The sequence below is a fragment of the Enhydra lutris genome, unplaced genomic scaffold (assembly GCF_002288905.1).
Source record: "Enhydra lutris kenyoni isolate GAN:26980312 unplaced genomic scaffold, ASM228890v2 scaffoldscaffold8, whole genome shotgun sequence".
Classification (NCBI taxonomy): Eukaryota; Metazoa; Chordata; class Mammalia; order Carnivora; family Mustelidae; genus Enhydra; species Enhydra lutris.
Genome location: NW_019154092.1, coordinates 21,686,144 through 21,706,175, shown reverse-complemented (window position 1 = coordinate 21,706,175; position 20,032 = coordinate 21,686,144). Strand labels below are relative to the sequence as shown.

The 20,032-nt window shown below is 43.8% G+C and overlaps 1 protein-coding gene across 1 annotated transcript in view; it reads left to right on the top strand.

Moving 5' to 3' along the window:
* The window catches only part of LOC111142746 (potassium channel tetramerization domain containing 1), a 90,703-nt gene that overhangs the window by 27,189 nt on the left and 43,482 nt on the right, over window positions 1-20,032 (top strand). Inside the window, exon 2 of the mRNA XM_022496041.1 lies at window positions 18,932-19,110. Within this exon, the coding sequence (XP_022351749.1) occupies window positions 18,932-19,110 (179 nt within the window). The remainder of the gene's footprint in view (window positions 1-18,931; window positions 19,111-20,032) is intronic.

Genomic DNA, 20,032 nt, shown 5'->3' with positions numbered 1-20,032 from the left:
CTGGGATCGAGCCCCGCATCGTGCTCTCTGCTCTGCCGGGAGCCTGCTTCCTCCTCTCTCTGCCTGCCTCTCTGCCGACTTGTGATCTCTGTCTGTAAAACAAATAAATAAAATCTTAAAAAAAAAAAAAGATGCAGATTATTTCCATCATTTTAGAAAGTTTCCTCCTATCTTTCCCCCATTCACCACCCTTGTCTTCACCTCCAGCCCACTGGCTGGTACCGGTCTGCTTCCTATACCTATAGATCAGTCGTAATGTGCCTTTGCTAGCATTTCATAGAAATGACATTATACATAGTACATGTGGTCTTCTGTGCTTGCTTTTTTGCTTGTGTCTGCTTTTAAAGTGAACCAATAATCCACAGGAATCTAGTATAGAAGTGTTTAATATTACAGAATTAATAATATTATCCATATCATTATAATAATATTATCCAGCCTATAAATTTCTGTAGATACATGGAGCACAATCATGATGGATTAAAAAATTATTTCCTTACTATGCCCATGGCCCTATATTAGATAACCTATATTAGAGGAAGTTCTTTCGGGTGTTTTTTTTTCTTTTTTAAGTCATCGATTACTGCTACCAGGAAAATGGGTTTAGTTGAGGGAAGGTGAGCTTTTGCCAAGATCAGAGCTTCAGAATATTGGAGTGTGCCTGTAATGGTATTTTTGGTGCAGTGTTTGCAGGCCATTGTAAAGATTAAATGAGATGGTGCATTTCAAGAGTTAAATGTGACTGGGGCCCAGCACACCAGAAGGGCCCCCAAAATGTTATCTGTCTTTGCTGTTACTAGTGGACTCAGAGGCTAGAGCCCCAGGGTGATGATCCAGGTCCGAGCTTCTTACCCTTCAGCGTCCTGGGTGGCCCCACCCTCCTCTAGGAGGGGAATGGGCCTGTCCCCTTCCTTCACCCCCTCCGCAGCACACTGCCATGAAAGTGCTAAGCTTTCCTCTGAAAAGAAAAAGGTCCCCCGTGACCGGATGTGGGCACTCTCCCGAAAAAGTTCATCCTCCTCATATTAAGGACAGAAGAAGGTTTTTAGCAACTTGGGGCAGCCGGCCTATGCAGGAATGCACTAGTGCAGCTGCCCACACTTCTAGCCTTTGGGAAATTAAAACAAGGGAGATGCCAGCCGGACGCTGAGATGTTGTAATGTCGTGCCAGTTCAAAGTGGGGACTGTTGTCACCCATCTCAATGTTCACTGCCGGCCGGGGTGGGGGAGATGTTTATTGGAATCAATGGAAAGTTAATCATCTTACAGGTTCTTGTTAGAAACACACTGAACATTTTAGAGCTAAAATAGGGAAGTGGCTGACACCATCTTTCCAGCAGTTCCTTTTTAGTTTTTGGTTGTTTGGGTTCTAATTTGTCATATTTTTCTCATCCCTTATCCTTCATATCATTTTTGAAATATGTGTGAATTAAGGTCAATCAGTATCTGTGTCAACACCCACCCCAAACGGAATCTCCGCGTTATCTTCATATAGATCTTGAAGAGGTAGTAATTTTAGCCTAAGTGGCAATTATAAAGCAAGATTATACTTAATAACCTCCACGGGGGTACCTGAGGTCTTCTGTTTGGGAATCTTCACAAATGCTCTTCGTCATCAATAATTTAGGTGGGATATTGTCTGACTTCCATTTAGTTTTACAAGGTGACACAAGACTCCAGGTGTCTCTCGGGAGACGGCAGGGAGAAAATAGCTGGGCACATACGTCCACTGAAGCCATGCTTTCCAGAAGTTTCTCAGCTGTGAGCCCCTCATCCCGAGCCTCAGTTTCCCTTTTGGGGGAAACAACCATAGTCCAGTTCTTTTCCAGCTCTGGGTTCAGTTTGTTATCAAAATATTAATATGCAGGGTCTGTCTTAGAGCTGCTAACTCAAATAGGATCCTGTGTTACGGGATTAACATTAATTTAGTTAAGTGTATTGTCAGATTTGACATGGAGGACATATTCATGCTAATTAGAACAGGTACAGTGAGTAAGCTGCTGCTAGAGCTGTCTCATTAAGACTGAATTGAATTGATTTTGATGCCTTTTTACAGATTTTTAAATTAAGAGGACTAAATGACAGTAGTTGGCTCCAAATCTATCGACTTTTGCCTAGAACCACTGTAGTCCCTTTCCACGATTATTTTTTACACTTCAAGTATGCTAATTCCTTGCCACCTACTATCTCCTTTATTATCATCCACCTAAATTACATTAGTGCAACCAAATATAGCTTAATACAGCTTTGGAGTCAATGCGTAATTTGTTTAACATTTTAATTTCCATATACCAACTGTATAAACAGGATATCAAGTACATTATTAGCAGATAAAATAATTCCAGTGATAGGATTTATTTTGAGTCTTTGTGTATATAAATGGTTGAGTAAATATTAATACCTAAGTCATCTCCTCCAACTAGGAGTAGTCAGGCCAGGAAGCTAAGGGTAGTTTTTGTTGACTTCAGTTGATTTACCTTCTAGTGTAGGCTTTCCAGGAGAAAGCCAGCACATTTCAAATGTAAAGATTTAGAATTCTTTCTACTTGTTTCCTCAAAAAACACTTTTCCAAGTAATACTGGACTGCACTAAAAATTAGGAGTTAGTAATATGTTAACATCACTCACATACCAGAGTTTCATCTGGCTTATTTGTCATGCCTCAGAGCTACGGGAAGGAGGCTTTTTCCATGTCTCCAAGGGCACTTACACTCAGATGGGGCAATCTTTATGCAGTCACTCTCCAAGGCCATGATCAGAGTCAGGAGTTTCTGGAGACATGGGGAAAGGAGTACTCCTGAGATTCAATATCATTGTCAGGCAAATTTTTATTCATCAAGTGTCTTCATCAAGATAGACATTGTACTTCAAGAGATTTGAGAAGTAAAAGGAATAACTGCTTATTCTTGATGCTTGGTAGTATCAGAAGTTCCTTGATACACATTATGTGTATCAGGTCACGTGTATTATCTTTGCTGAGTTTCCGACTCTGGGTATTTGTGCAGCGCTGCCTACTGCCTCGTGTAAAGTCAGCTGCGATTTCACAGTGAGTTCAGAACCAGTGGGAAATAGCAAATAAGAAGGGTTAGATGAGCAGCGTATTTTTGTTAAGTATCCCTTAAACATGATCAATTTAAAAAGAACAGTTGTCGGGGCACCTGGGTGGCTCAGTGGGTTGAAGCCTCTGCCTTCGGCTCGGGTCATGATCCCAGGGTCCTGGGCTCGAGCCCCACGTCGGGCTCTCTGCTCGGTAGGGAGCCTGTTTCTCTTCCTCTCTCTCTGCCTGCCTCTCTGCCTACTTGTGATCTCTCTGTCAAATAAATAAATAAAATATGTTTAAAAAAAAAAAAGAACAGTTGTCACTTGTAACATCTTTAAAACTATCTTAAAAACAATGGCTTACATATTATTTTTTATTGTATTCCAGGAACTAGGCAAGTGCGTTTCATTAACATTCTACTTTTTATGTGAATTGTGGATTTTTCACAGTAATGATGATGTTAATACCATCTGAGAGATGGAGAAACTGAGGCACAGAGGCCTGAATCACACAGTAGGCGTGTGGCGTCTCCGGGACTGAAGCCCAGCCCTTAAGCATGGAGCTCATGACTCTGTTCTGCCTTCATATCCCACTGGTAAAATGTTAGTGATATTTTTCTACATAGAATTTAGAAGGAGTAGCTGTCAGTTCTTTTTTTTTTTTTAAGAGTTTATTTATTTATTTGACAGAGAGAGAGAGATCACAAGTAGGCAGAGAGGCAGGCAGAGAGAGAAGGGGAAGCAGGCTCCCCGCCAAGCAGAGAGCCCAATGCAGGGCTCGATCCCAGGATCCTGAGATCATGACCTGAGCCGAAGGCAGAGGCTTAACCCACTGAGCCACCCAGGCGCCCCTAGCTGTCAGTTCTTGAGATTATACCACAAAATAGTTTACTTCACTTAAAAACGCTATTGCTTCTATTACAGAATAAATGTCCACCTGGGTTATGCTTAACGCCTCTGTAGTCTCGCTGTCGAAATGACGTGTGGTTCCATTGCTATGCTCTGTTACTTCAAGCGTTCCACCTGCTCCAACGCCAAGTTCATTTTCTGTTTCCCCTTCTGCTCCTGTTCTCTCTTTGAAAGTGGTTTCCAACACTTGACACGGTTATAGGAGAGCAGAGAAAAAAGTCTGCGTGAAGGAAGGTGAAAGATGGGGGCGGCTGTGGTGTCCCCACCCTTTTTTGCATTTTCTCCTTGGAATTCAGTGTTCTATTCTTCAGCAGATGTTTATTTAGTGCCTGCTGAATGCCCTGCTCTGTGCTCGAGACCGACATAAAGTACATACAAGCCAGTTCTTGTCCCCTCAGCTTGCAATCTGGTGGATTCCCAAGGGGGATTCCGAGCACATTTCATTTGCGGAAAGTGCTTGATGAGACTTGCTGGGCTTTGGCTCTGGGGTCCTGGTCTGCCCCACCACACCTGCCCCAGTCTGTCCCTCAGAGCTGATCCAGAGTCAGCCAGCCCCACAGAACTGGCCGGCCACCTTCTTACCATTTTGCAAACCTCGACAAACACCGCCATCCCCAAGCTGCCTCTGTTCTTCACTGGGGGGGTGGTGGTGTGTGTGAGGGGTTCCTGTATGGTGTGACAGCATCAGGCTTCTGTATTGGGAAGTAATGTGCATTTATTTGCACAAAATTCCTATCACCTCATTAGTGCTCCATGTTGCCTTAATGAAAATGTGTGCCTACTGAAGCTATGAGATTGTGGGTTTTGTTTATTTTTTCTGGGAGGGATGGGAGGGGTAGGTAACAAATCAGAAAGTGTTTGAGGGCCACGGCCCCAAAGGAAAAACCACTGAAGTCATTTACTGGAAGATCAGAGCACTCAATTATAACTTGCTCTGTCATTGTTAGGACTGTTGATTCCTTTTCTACTATGTGCAAAAAAAAAAGTATTCCATTTAGTACTGTGAGGAGTTGATAGGAAAAATAACCGGGTAGTGCTTACCCCATTTCATTTGGACGAGATCTGTAGGCTTTCAGTTGACGCCTGTGATCTTCCAGAGGGTGTATGGGCCAGAACCATTTATCTGTGATCCCATATATCCGTGCACTTTCTCTCCAGGTGAAAGAACTACATGGTTCTCTAAAACTTGGGCTTCAGCCCCACAATCTTCGCAGGGAAGCAATACAGAGAGGGATGCTGCAGGTGTGTTCTAGAGAAGAGCAAAGCAAATTGCAAGGCCTGAAGAACCTTTACACCCCTCTTCCAAAAAAAAAAAAAAAAAAAAAAAAACCCCTCTTCCCAAACCTCCCTCCCAGCTATCTACAGAGAGGGACCCGTTAAGATCCTAGTTGGAATAAACAAGAGAATAAACAAGATGGTCAAGCATCAGAGACTGACCTCCTGAGTGGATAAGTAGACGTGTGGTTGGGAAATGAGGGAAAACCAGTCTGGTCCCGTCCAGCCCAATCCCCCGAGGACACAGGCTTTTCTTTTTGCTCCCTCTTCTTGCACTGTCCTTTCTATCACTTTCTTTCCCATCTCCCTCCCACATCCCTGTGTCCCTTTCTCACTTTCTGCCCCTTTTTCTGTTCCTCCCTACTCTCTTGTATCTTCTTGGACTGTCCTCTGTCCCTGTCCTGCTTCTCTACCCCTGACTGCTTTTCTTGCTAGATGAAACTCCCATTTACCCACCTCACTCTGCCACCTCCGTGGTTGTCCAGGCATTCCTTACTGTGTCTTGTGGTTAAATAAGCATCTAATAAAATTAAGCTGGGGCTCTGAAGAATACCAAAGGCATTCTGCTACGTGGTTTCCTTCCCACTGGCGGAAATGCTCGGTGGAGTGCCGTCTCCTGCCACAGGCAAATGAAGGGCCTGTTTTCAGAGTCTGATCCAAGTCCTGGTGGGTCAGACACTACCAGATTGCCCCAGACGGGGAGACAGCACATTCGAGACGAGAGAACACAGGCTGAGCTCCCAGAACATTTTGCTTCTAACTTTAAATCAGCTGCTTTTTTTTTTTTTTTAACCTTGGGCAATTCATCTACATATTCCTGCCTCAGTTTTCCTTCTTTGCAGAAGACAGTATTGGCCTTACCCTCCTCTGTCTCTGGACCTCTTGGAAGGCTGTGAGTTATGATTGTCCCTAAGGCCTTTGGAGTTCTGGGATCTAGTAGGTAATTACTGTGTATACATGCATTTCTATTTTTGTACCAAACTTTTCTTGCCAGTCAGGTTGATTTTTTTTTTAAAGTTGGGTTGTTGTTGTTGTTACTTTTTTTTTTTTTTTTTTTTACTCTTGTTGGTATTTATTTTAAGATACTTCTCCAAGAACACAGATGTCTCCTTTACGGCGTGAAAATTGTAAAGAATAGCTCATTGCAGTAAAGTAGCAAGGAGGATGACTGTGTGGCTGCTGTCTTTACTGCTCATTCGCCTCCTTGCTCATCTGTGTTTTCAATGCTATCTTCTCTCCCATCTGCTCCTGAGCAGGAAGTTTCATCAGCCGAGGTACCCTCAGAAATAACCCGAGACGCGAGTGCGCTGTGCTCATTCCAGGCCTGGTGTCAGCTGTGGAAGCTGTCGGGCCTCTCTGCACCCCCGGCGTGGCTGCCACCAGACCCAGCATCAGCCGGGTCCCCAAGGAGCAGAGCCAGGGTACCCCGCTGAGTCACCCCGGCTCCCACTAGCCGCTCAGAGTCATGTGATAAGCACCTGGATGACCGAGGCACCCTCAGGAGAGTCTGTGCATCTTTTCACCGCGGAGATTGCACCCAGCCCCAGATCTCGCTTGGAAGCAGCCTTTTCGGCAAAGGGCTAGGTCTCTGGCACGCCTGTCGGCGCCACACCCCACCTGTTGGTTCTGGCGTGGGAAGACCAGGACTGCTTCTCTCCATCGCCCCGTACTCGTTTTTTTAATCACCCGATACGTCTTTTTGAAAAGTTGACACTGATACTGCCTATAAGAGGCTGTTACTTTATTAAAAAGCATCCATTTTATAGCACTAACACAATTTTTTTTCTATTCTGCAGGGGGATCTCAAGCTGCTTTGTGACAGCTCTCATAATTTAGAACAATGCAAGATATAAATAAATAAACAGCATTCCCATTACATGGTGTCACGTGAACAATGTCTGAAGTAGGCATTCTGTTCATTAAGCACCCTGTTTTATTATTTCCTCCTGTCGGTGAGGCAAATAAAAATCTGTAGTGATTAAAATTTAATCTTCCGGGGGCACCTGGGTGGCTCAGTCGGTTAAGTGTCTGGCTTCAGCTCAGGTCATGATCTCAGGGTCCTGGGATCGAGTCCCACATCGGGCTCTCTGCTGGGCCTTTTCTCTCTCTCTGCCTACTTGTGAGTTCTGTCAAATAAATAAATAAAATCTTTAAAAAAAATAAAAAAATAAAATAAACTTTCATCTTCCTTGTCAGCTAGAGAAAATGCTGTGACCGTGAAGGAACCTCTCCGTGCTGGCTTCTTCTTCTTTTTTTTTTTCCTTTTGCATTCATGCCTTTGGAATCCCTTTCATTTCACAGCCAGTTCTTGATTTCAGAAAAGATTGGAATTCCAATTCCGACCTCCTAAAATGCCAGTAGCTTCTATAAGAGATTTGAATCTCTTTCGTTGATATATATATTTTTAAATTACAGAATAGTCAAAAAATCAAGACTGGAAAAAGCATTATAGACCACCTGGTCCAACAGTGTATATTGTCAGTGGGAAGACTGAGGCAACATGATGTGGTTTGCCAACGCTTCAGAACTCGGCAGTGACAGGCTCCGGCTGTAGCTTAAGCCGCACCTTTGTCCCCTCTTCTGAAGAACGCTGGGTTTAGAAACCGCAGTCAGTGTCAGTACTGCCAGACGTCCTACAGGAGTTCCTGCTTTTAAAAAATAATTGGGTCAAAAGTTGCTCTGATCCTTGTCACGTGGCACGGCTAAGCATTTGTATGTGTTATTTAACAGTAATGTATTCTGGGTTCATATCATCAAGAGAAGTGCAGTCCTTGCTGTCCCAAAGCATCACTTGCCCTTAAAAGGGTTTGCTTAAGAGTGTCAGTAAGTAGTTCTTAGAGGATTTATTCTTTTTAAAGTATTTTATTTATTTATTTATTTGAAAGATAGAGCGAGAGGGGTGTCTGGGGGGGTTCAGTCAGTTAAGTGTCTGCCTTCTGCTCAGGTAATGATGCCAGGGTCCTGGAATCAAGCCCCGTGTCTGCTCCCTGCTCAGTGGAGAGCCTGCTTCTCCCTCCTCCTGCGCCACTCCCCCTGCTTGTGCCTTTTCTTTTTCTTTTTTTTTTTTTTAGATTTTATATATTTATTTATGTATTTGACACAGAAAGAGGGAGGGAGGGAGAGAGACAAAGAGCAAGCACAAGCAGGGGGAATGGCAAGGGAAGAATTAGGCTCCCCACCAAGCAGGGAGCCTGATGTGGGGCTCCATCCCAGGACCTTGGGATCATGACCTGAGCCGAAGGCAGACCCTTAACCGACTGAGCCACCCAGGCACCCTGCTTGTGCTCTCTTGCTCACTCGTTCTCGCTCTACCTCAAATAAAGAAATAAAATCTTTAAAAATAATAAAATAAAATAAATATTGAAAGATAGAGTGAAGACGGAGAGTGAGCACAAAGCAGGAGGAGCAGCAGAGGGAGAGGGAGAAGCAGACTCTCCACTGAACATGAAGCCCCACGTGGGGTTTGATTCCAGGACCCCAAGATCATGACCGGAGCCGAAGGCAGATGCCCAACTGACCGAGCCACTTGGGCGCCCCTGTTTTTGAAATATAATCCATTTATTGGAGAGAGAGAGAGAGCACGAGCAAGTGAGTGCGGGCGAATGAGGGGAGGGGCAAAGGCTGAGAATCTGAAGAGACTTCCCACTGAGCATAGAGCCAGCCCTACACGGGGCTTGATCTCACAACCCATGAGATCATGACCTGAGCCAAAACCCAGAGTTGGATGTTTAACTGACTGAGCTACCCAGGCGCCCCCCTTCCGCACACCCCCCCCCCAGTTCTCAGAGCTTTTAAAGCATGATTTGATTTAAAATTTTGTATTCACATGCAGATCTCTTGTCTTCAGGAGCTCCCTGTGCATGTGGCTAGTTCCCAAGGAAGACTGTCAACTCCCTGGGAAATTCAGTCCCACCTTGCCCTAGCCACACTCCAAACAGAATAGCCCCCCAACATTTTCTGTATGAATGAGCATGTGAGCAAATGAACCTTTTGAAACATCTGCTGTGTACATTAGGGAGTTAGAGTAGGCTAGTGTATTTTGAAAGCTGTGTATTTTAATTTTTTATTTTTTAGCACAGAGAGGTCAAGCAAATAGCCATCTAAGAATCTCAAGAGGAGGTTCCCAGGGATGCAGTTAAGGTTCGAAGGAACACATTTAGCTTTTGACACTACCAGACACGGAATTTTTATGAACACATCCAAGAAGTAAGTGAAGTTTACTGTCTGTTTAGAGGCAGATGTGTCCCATAGTTAAGATCTAGGACTAGCAGTTAGAGGAGTAAATAAAATGCTCGTTCCCTGTGGTGGGGAAATACCGCGTCTGTGGGGCTGGGGGAAGGAGTCCACACGCCGGGCCAGCTGGCTCCTGCCTTCTGCATGACCACTGACGGTCCTCCTAACCCTCCAGCCAGTTGTGTTCATTTCAGAACAGACCAAGTGGAAGGACTTGGATGGAACAGGGTAAATCTGTCCCTTCTCTCGCGAACGCCAGACTGCGGAGAGCCCAGTAACAGAGAGTGGGAACCTTATCCTGCTATGCAGTGGCTAGTGTGTAAAATACCGCCGTAAATTCATTACTAGATAATTATAGGCTAAACCACTTGACCCCACAGCCAACTTCCTTCTTTGTGAAATGGTGATAATACTTAACATTGTGCAGAGGTTTCTGATTTCGGACTAGAAGGCTGTCCCTGAGCATTAGATACAATGTCATTGCCAACCTCTGCTGCTGTCTGTGTTCTCCTTCCAAGAGAGCGCGTGCAGGACAACCAATCTGGAAACAGGGAGGTGTGCCTGGACAGCTTTTATCGTCTTGCCTTTGCTGTGTTTTAGATCTGGGAATGGAGGGGATCGGGGAAGGGTACAGATGACCAGATAGTTCCCAAGAGTGTGGAAACCTTACACTCTTGCCCCGTTCTTTCAGGATCCAGCTAAATAGACTTCTGTGTCAGCTAAATATGAGCTTACCATGACCTGAGGCCCATTTAATTTTCTGTTCCGCACATTTCCTCCCTGGCAACAAAATAAAGGGAAAGGAAGCATTATCCCAAACTTCAGTTCCATTTCTGTATTTCTTCATTCAGTCGTTTTTCAAAAATGTCAAAAGAATAAGAATCCTGATTATGAAGGTAAAATATAGCAGTATGCCAAGAGTATGTACTAATTGATTTAATTTGACATTTTTTTCTTTTTAAAAATAGCTTTTTTTAAAATGTCAGGAGTAATAAATGTTCAATGCCACAAAGCACAAGAGAATAAAAACAAAAATAAAATTTGCCTGTAACATCATCAGCCATTCCTGACCCCTACTAATATTTTGATGTGTTTAATTCCAGAGTTTTTTATTGCATATACAAATATCTTTGGAAAAAACCTTTCCCTGTAGAACTGTTCCATAACCTGCTTTTCACTTTAATGCTATTTTTTTTTAATTAGTAACGTCCATAGTTGAGCTGTAGTGTGTCTTCTAAAATAACTCTGATGTCTTAAGTACATTTAAAAATATCTAAGAGATCCTCTCTGCCTGCCTCTCTGCCTACTTGTGATCTCTCTCTCTCTGTCAAATAAATAAAATATTTTTTTAAAAAGGGGGGGGCACCTGGGTGGCTCAGTGGGTTAAGTCTCTGCCTTCAGCTCAGGTCATGATCTCAGGGTCTTGGGATCGAGCCCCACATAGGACTCTCTGCTCAGCGGGGAGCCTCCTTCCCTCTCTCTCTGCCTGCCTGTCTGCCTTCTTGTGATCTCTCTCTCTCTCAAATAAATAAATAAAATATTTTTTTAAAATATTTTTTATTTAAATATTAAAAATTTTTTATTTAAATTTAAAAATTAAATCCAAGAGATCTAATTTAAAAAGTAATCCAACTCTTTTTGCACAGCAAAATTCTATCAAAATGGTCTCTTTTTTCGAGTCACTTTCCTTTGGGGGGAAAAGAAAGTGGGGAAATTTTGGCAAATAGTTGTTCTTTTCGTGGTCCCAGGTCAGTAATCTAATAAGGGAGCTTCTCAGATACCTACTCCATTTGAAAAAGAAAAAAACAAAAAGGCACGTTGAGGGCACACACTGCGTCTTGGGCAGACAGGGTATGCTGAAATAGGTAAACTTTAGTAGCCCCTCCTCTTGGCCAGCAGCAAGGAGAGTAACATTTTGCTATTTCAGATTAGGAAGCAACTGCAGATTAGTTTAACACAGTTGCTAGTCATTTTGAAACAACTTGGAAGCCTCCTATGTTTGCTTTCTAAGTTTTGTTTTTTTTTTGTTTTTTTTTTTTTGTTTTTTTAGATTTTATTTAAATCACAAGTAGGCAGAGAGAGAAAGGGGGAAGCAGGCTCCCCACTGAGCAGAGAGTCCCATGCAGGGCTCAGTCCCAGGACCCTGAGACCATGACCTGAGCTGAAGGCAGAGGCTTAACCCACTGAGGCACCCAGGGATCCCTGTTTTTGTTTTTGTTTTTGTTTTTAATCTGTGAAATTAAGATTTTAATCTGAAAAGGAAAATCCATACAATTCAAGTGCCATTTCATTTTATGGACATGTTATAACGATTTCGTTCTCTACTTCCTTTCACACACCGGTCCAAAGCACATAGCTGGCATTTCTGTTTTGTTCTTCTCTATTTTCCTTTTTACTTGTCTGCACCTCACCAGGTAATCCTTCTATCAATGCACAATGCTGTCTTTTTCACCCACAGAGCTTACCTCTTCAGCTCTTTTTAAAATTCTCCATAGTTCTCAGTAGGTCCATAGCTGTCTCCTCTGTACATCTGGTTTACTGCTCTGTGAGATTTCGTTTTTCATCTGCAGAAGGAAAGAAATGTCCTTCGTCCTTCTCTGTACCAAGCACTGTATTGTACACCTTCACAAGCAAGTCTCACATGCTGCAGGCTTGATCTTTCTGTAGGGTGGGAAGATTCAACCCTGTCTTAGAGATGAAGAAACTGGTGTCTCATAGGTTTGGAAACTTCTCCAAAATCACACAAAGGGTAAGGCTGAGTTCGAAGCAGGTTCAGATTGCAAAACCAGGGCTCTTTCTCCTGTACCCATAGTGTGTCCTGTGTAGGAAACTTTTCCAGCTATACAAAGTTTTGAAAGTTGTCTTACCTTAAGAACATGTTTTCCTTTACTACTTTTGGGCAGAAATCTTTCTTCAGCATATTATACATACTTTCCACTCTAAGCTAGTTTGGCATTTGATTTGGGGGTGACACAATTTTGGATGACTTTTAAAGTACATATTGTCCCATGGGCTAGAAAACCAGTGACCACACACCTGTTTTAAATGAATGGATTAAGGGGCGCCTGGGTGGCTCAGTGGGTTAAAGCCTCTGCCTTCAGCTCGGGTCATGGTCCCAGGGTTCTGGGATTGAGCCCCGCTTCGGGCTCTCTGCTTAGCGGGGAGCCTTCTTCCCCCTCTCTCTGCCTGCCTCTCTGCCTACTTCTGATCTCTGTCTGTCAAATAAATAAATAAAATCTTTAAATGCATGGATTAAGACTTAAGTAGGTACTATGAGTGTGAAGGGGGCTCCTACAATAAAGTGAATGGAAGATTTGATGTCAAATTTGGATGCTCAGAAGGCTTTGGTGCCTAATTCTCAGGTTTCTTCAGAGACTGACAGAAACTGTCCCCTACATAAGGTATATGTACAATACTCATTGATTTTAAAGCACTGCTGGGCCTTTTTTATTTTATTTATTTATTTAAACTCACCTGAAATTGTAATATTTTTTTTCTCTCTTCAGTGTCATTCTGCTATTTAGTTAAAGTCTGTAGAAACCACAAGCTTGATACGTGGTCGGAGCCCAGTTAAGTATTACCTGAATGAATGAAGAAACAATGAGATCTCTCACAAAAAATATGTTGACGTTATGGTTAGGAGTCTTTTTATACAATTAAGTAACTGTGGTCAGTATAGTGATGTTTTCCCACAGGAACCCTTACTGTGAGTCCAATGGGACTGTGTCAGCTCTAAAGTAACATTCCCAAGGCAACCATAGATTTCCATCCAAGGAATTAGCAGGGTCTATGCCTAAGATACTGTGATCACAGTTCACATACCCTAAACAGTTGGTCAACTGTTTAGGGTATGTGAAATAGAATTAATGGGAACACTCCAGTCTCTGGGAATTCCATATAGAATAGAACCTCCTTGAGTCTGTGTGTGTATATGTGATATAAATACATATATTCTAAACCCAGTTCGAAATCTGTGGAAAAGCTATGATTTATATTATATTCCTTCATCCCTCTATTAAATGCTATGAATTACATCAAATAATAAAAGTAAGTATTTAACTATTGACATGCTTTTCTAGAAACATCCCCCAAGAAACCTGTTTCTTTCCCCAGTGAAAGAAGCAATGTAGTCCAACTTGGTAGTGAAACGTGACCTAAGACAGGAGCATACATTTTTAACAAATAAAATCATTCAAACTTTCAGTTTAAACTTCAGCTCCTTTGTTCTAGGCAGTGCCCCTGGGGCTCCTGTTTGAACAGTGCTCAGCTAGGTTAGATTTAGAAGGGAAATTTTTCATTAGCTTCTTTTGAAAGATGCCTGAAGTCAAATCCCTTGAAGGACTCTCCTACCGAAAAATCACTGCTACTCTGCTGGGTAGGTGAGGTGGATGATTAAGCTGAGGTATCCTCAGACTGAAAGCAGCCAGGAAATGGAAATTTTAAAGGTAAACTAATCAACATACCTGGAAAATCCGTATGGGATAGAAATGGGGGAAAGAGGAATTTGAAAGAAAATTTCAGATGGCTCTTTCATGTCTGAGTACTGGAGTTAGACTGATGCATCCTGTGAGAGGAAATAATGAACATCTTTTTAGCTTTTAAAAAAAAAAGGCGATATTGGGCACTGGGTGGCTCAGTTGGTTAAGGGACTGCCTTCGGCTCAGGTCATGATCCCAGAGTCCCGGTATCAAGTCCCACATCGGGCTCCCTGCTCAGCAGGAAGTCTGCTTCTCCCTCTGACCCTCTCCCCTCTCCTGCTCTCTCTCTCTCTCTATCTCTCACTCTCTCTGAAATAAAAATAAAATTAAAAAGGCAGTATTTCACAGAAATTTACACAAGCATTTGAACAGTAAGTTGTTTTGATTGAAGTTTTTCCAGGATTATTTTCGGTTTATTCTCTTTCTTAATGAAACTGAGAATAAAGTGAATAAATCTTAAGTGTCCACATGTGTACAACTATGGGACCTCCCAGATCAAGATTTAGAACTTGTCTAGCAGTCCTGAAGGCTCGTTCTTACCCCTCTCAGTCAGTAAGCCTCCCCTGCCCCATGCCAGCACACCCAGGTGGCCAGTGTTCTGAGCTGTGTCTTCACGGATTCATTTTGTGGTCTGTAGCTTCATGTGAGTGGAATCATACAGAGCGTGCCTTGGTGCCTTTTCTCCATGCACTCTCTGTGAGAGCTGTAAATGTTGCGTTTTCCTCACTGCATGGCTGTTAATTTCATTTATTTTCATAAAATCAGTCAAAAGAGAGAAATAATGCTGTGAGGTCCTAAGCCGTATTATATTCCCTTCTGCAGTAACTGCCTCTCCATGTAAACATGGGGGGGGGCAGATGGTGTGCCAGTCTGGCTAAGTCTGTGGGGCATGCGACTCCATCTTGGGGTTGTAAGTTTGAGCCCCACGTTGGGTGTAGAGATTACTTAAAAATATAATCTTTAAAGACATACTTTATTAAATAAATAAACATAGTTGATAAGTTCAAGTCTGTTGTGATTTGGGCTTCCACATATTAAGAAAAATTCAAGCAAGATTTACTGTGCTGTCTGGTGGGATGTGGCTATGTGGCTATGTCCATTACAATTTAAATTAATACAATTTAAAATTCAGTTCTTCAGTTCTGTTAGCCACACTCAAATGCTCAAAATAGTCACATGTCACTAGTGGCCACCTTACTGAATGGAGCAGATCTAGAATGTTTCCATTGTGGTAGAAAGCCCTGTTGGATGGCGATGTTGAGAAAGCTGGCTGTTAGCTGTCTTCCTCTGCCCTTTTCCCCTTTGCAGACATAAGGATGTTGTAGTGACTTTAGTTTTTCTCAGTTAACATTTAATTCTGTGGTTCTCAGACCATCATCTTATAAGCTTCTGTTTTCTAGATTGTCCCTCCAGACCTTGGGGGAAAAAATAAATGGGAGAATTGTTAAACATGCTGCACTTTTAATTTCTAGAAGGTTCCATGCATTCTCCGACATTGGGGCCTTGGCAGTATCGCTTGAAAACCTCCTCCTAGCATCCCACTGTGGGTTGATTTCTCATCTATCAGATCTTAGCTTAGACTGGCTTTGGCTTCAGGAGACCTTCCCCAACTGTCCTCCCAGCCCCCAAGCCTGGGTTACATGTCTCCTCAATTCAGCTTTCATACTGACCTGTCCGTGCCCCACCTCCCCCCTTCTGGTAGCAGCTGCTTGGTTCGTGGCTTCCGTCCCCACTGAACAAGCTCGGTGAGGTCAGGCACCATTCTGTCATGGTCAGTGTTGCATATCTGTCTCTGGTACGATGCCTGGCTCTTGGGAGAGGGTAGCAAATACTGTGGAAGGAGAGTACAATGGGCTGCACACCAAAGGGCCTGTAACCATGCAGCTTCATGGTAGGGTTCCTCTCTCCCAGGTGGAGAGAATGGTCTAATCCATATGGGAGTTGCTCTGAGACAGCTTTCTGTCCAGGCCTCTTACAGAATACGCATCAGTACCCACATTTGCGCCCTTCCTGGTTGAAGTGTTTGGTTTGCCTTTCATCGGAAATCACAGTAAAAAGACATCCAGACTGAGAGGATGCTGGGTGAGCAATCAGAGGGAAAGGCAGATGGGGAAGTGGAGCTGCAAAATGGTCATAATACGGTAGAAAATTCTGCATCTGTCAGCGGGCAGCTGATCTTGGCATCACAGGCCATGTCTCTCCAAGCCAGATGATCTCATGGGGAGGCAGCGGTGTAGAGAAAGGAAGGGTATCCTGTCAGGATAGGTGACAGAAAACTCTAGCTTGAAATATGAGGAACTCGGTTGTCCCACGTAACGAGACATTTAGAGAGAGGCTCGGGGTTGGTTGAGTGGGTGTGTCAACAACGTCCCCAAGAACCTGGGTCCTTTCCAGCTCAGCTTGGGCACCGGCTTCCTCCCGAGGCTAGTAGGAAGATGGCACCCCTTCTGGAAGCTCGGGGTCGAAAGAAAGAAGAGAAAGCCATAGGCGAGGAAGGGGGTTGTCAGAATGTGTACAATGAAGCATCGGAGTAGAGGCTGGGTATCTGCTGTAAAGGCCAAGACTGCACAGCCCCAGATATCCTCCCTCCATCCCAGCCTATGGATTTTCCAAGTTCTTTCCGTCTCCCTTAGACTGAAAAGTGCCTTAGAAGCCATCTAACTAAGGGGGCACACACAGACCAGGGAAGGCTCCCAGAGTGAGAAAGAGGATGAAGGGGAGGACAAAGCAGCTGACAGTCCTGCCAGAGTCTGGCCTCAGCCCCCTTCCTGGCCCTTAAGGGTTCATTCCCCTCCCCAATCCCCGCTGCCCCGCCGCTGAAGAAAACACTGGCTTAATTTTAAATTTAGCAATATCCATACATTCATGATTTACAATGTAAATGCTATATATTCTGGGAAATCTGGAATCCTTCAACCGATCAGTTATGCTTTCATTTTTTTTCTCCTTCTATATAGACCTGGCAGTATTGGAGCTGTGCTGAATGAGGTCACAGTCTAACTACAGTATTAACCCTGCAAATCTGTTCATTTTCGCCTGAGCACCCTCAGGCGGGATACAGAATGTGTCCAATTGAAAAACTATTACAGACACTGCAGTGCCGTGATGGGATGAATTGTAACGGGGCGGAGGACACGGAGTGGGGGAGGGGGTGTCTTTAGCCAGGTAGGGAGAAGCTCTTAGAAGTAGAGGCTATGGGATTGCATTTTTAAAGGACGAATGTTGCTCTTTGTCATTTGAATTCTAAAGTGCTAACTTTTAGTATTTTCAAACCCAAACTGTTTGATATTTTCTACCAACTGTGTCTTTGTTTCTTGGTTTTTCCCCCCATCCGGTGCCTCTTCACATTCTCTCCTCGGTGTGCTACAAACATCCGTTTATGCGTTTTTTAATATCCCTTTGCATTATTAAAAATACGTAGGAACGTATAAAGAATAGTATAGTCAACACCCACGAATCAACCACCCCACGTAAGAAATAAAACGTAAACTCTTGTCCTATGACTGTTTTTGGACCCTGTTTAATCCAGGGTGGAGCAGAGCACAACACAGATGGTCAGCATTGTGTGTGAAGGCCCCATCCCGCCCCATTCACGGTAGCTCAGAGTTTCAGGAAGCTTGTGCATTCGGTCTTGCCTGGACATGTGGTTAATGCTAAGTAGTCTAACAGTTGTGCCCCAGGTAACTCCTAGAGCTGTTTCAGGTCATAAAATCTCTGATGTTTTGCAAATTTATATTTTATCGTGCTGGGTTTTATGCACAAAAACTAGATGACTTCCCTTTTATAATCTCCATCAAAGGCATTTTACAAAACCCCTTTATTATGCCTTCTTGCTGACTTCGCCAGGCATTGTTTGCATGTTTGAAAACAGTTTTGGGCCAAATGATAAATCTGAAAGTATTGTTGTGGCACTCGTCTTGCAGAACTCGGACGTAAATGCTATTTTAGCTTATTCCTCAATTGCGGGCTAGAAATATTTGACCCTTTCCTGGAGTGCCAGGGACCTGACTTGACTTGTCTGTGGTTTGGTCTCTTATTTAAAAGCAACTGACCATGTTTGGATAGTGTTTGAAATATTTATATTATATCCATGGAAAGGATGTGATATTTTATTTCCTCAAGAGGATGCTTCCTTCGGCATGCTCTCGCGCCCACCCCGGGGGTGGGTCCTCTGTCCGCTCTTCTCCTTACCCGCACCCCTGCCGGTGGGACGGCTCCATCAGCACCTGCCCCGGGAGCTTGATGTCTTCAAGAAGTCGGGCGGGCGTAGAGAAGAGCACCTTGCTCGTGGCTCCCAAGCACGTATTTAACCACTGAAGGGTACAGTCTTTCCAGAGTGTCCCCAGACCCACAGTGTTACACAGAGAAGCAGAGAACAAATGGGTAGCGTGTGTGTGGATTTTTTTTTTTTTTTAATCTCTTGACGGCTGAACTCATGGTACCTGTTTACAAGGTTGCTTTCAGAATGTGTGCCAATGGCCAAGCTAGTCCTAGCCTCTCTTCCTGGTTGGAAAAATAGAAATCAAGGAAAACGTTTTGCAGAACACAAGTGCTGAAAGGTCTGTATTTATCCCAACTGCCTAGCAGTAAGTTTCCAGAGAGAAAGATAAAGCATCTGTATTTTATTTAGGCGTGGGTTGTTTCAAGCGTTGATTGTCTTTTCATTTGGAGTGAGTCGTAGCTCTCCACGTGCCATTTACCAGTTGTTAAATGCGAGAATTCATTAGTGAGATAAGCCATCATAGAGCTCAGGATGATTGGAAATGAACATTAGTTCCCCTCCTTGACTCTGAGCGTGGGAAGTTTTCCTTTTCTTCGTTACAGATTTTGTTTTCCTGATACTCATTACAACAAGAGCGAGAGCCCGCTGGTTTGGGGAGATGTTACTGTGGAATGAGTGTCAGCGCTAGTCGCTGGCTTATTCTTGATGATGCATGTGTTTCCTTTCTCTCCACTGAAAAGATGAAAACGTGTCTAAACTTGCTTATCTCTCTGTAGGACAGTCGACCCAATATGTCAAGACCTCTGATCACTAGATCTCCTGCATCTCCACTGAACAACCAAGGCATTCCTACTCCAGCGCAACTCACAAAATCCAATGCGCCCGTCCACATTGATGTGGGCGGTCACATGTACACCAGCAGCCTGGCCACCCTCACCAAATACCCCGAATCAAGGTAATCCAGGAAAAAAAAAAAAGGAAAAGTCACGCTCGGAAATGATTGTGTTTGATGATATGTTTTTCCTTTGACCCCCACAGCAGCAGCATGACCTCCCCGGGCGGGGGCGGGTCCGAACGTGAGCACCCAGCTCCTGTGGCTGCTCTGGGATGTGGCGGGCAGTCTCGGCCCAGTTGGGGCCTGACCCACAGCTTAGTGGCATATGCGTAGACCTGTCACAGGGGAATGGAGTTTTGAGGTATTTCATCCTGCTGCGATCTTTGCGTTTCTCCATGTAGCGCAAAAAGAAGGATGATTTCTACCTACCACGGACTTTTCTTCTGTCCTCTTCTTCTAAAACACACATTCTTATCAGTTCTTAGAATTTTCTAGGAGATCATGTGGCCCACCAACTTGTGAACTAGAGAAAAAGAAAAAAAAAAGAGAGAGAGAGAGAGATACTCTTATCAGTGAGTGGGGCAGTATATTTAGAACAGTATGCAAAAGTCCAGGAAGCCAAGATAGTTTTGCCTTAAAAAAAAAAAAAAAAAAGGCAGTGGGATTTCTGAGCATGCAAGGCAGATAAGTAAATATAGAAAGTGTCTGAAGAGGGGAGAGTGTTTTACAAATAGGCATTATACACTTGATGCTTATGAGACACCCTGTCCCCTGTCCCCTCCCACCCACGTCTAGAGGAGCTCCAAGGAAACAGTTTGCTTTGTTATTGTTGCTGGGACACCCCTCCTGGCTCTGCCTGGATTTGGGGGCTATGCCCAGATCTTCTAAGGGAGCTGATCTTCCCCAGCTGTGCTTGTGGGTAGAGGAGGAGGCAAGAGTCTGTGTGGGCTCAAGTCAGGAAAAAGGGAGTTTTTCTGCTTGGTGCTGATCATCTGAACTGGAAACACACTGTTTGGGCTTTGGGAAGGAACCAGTCGCTTTT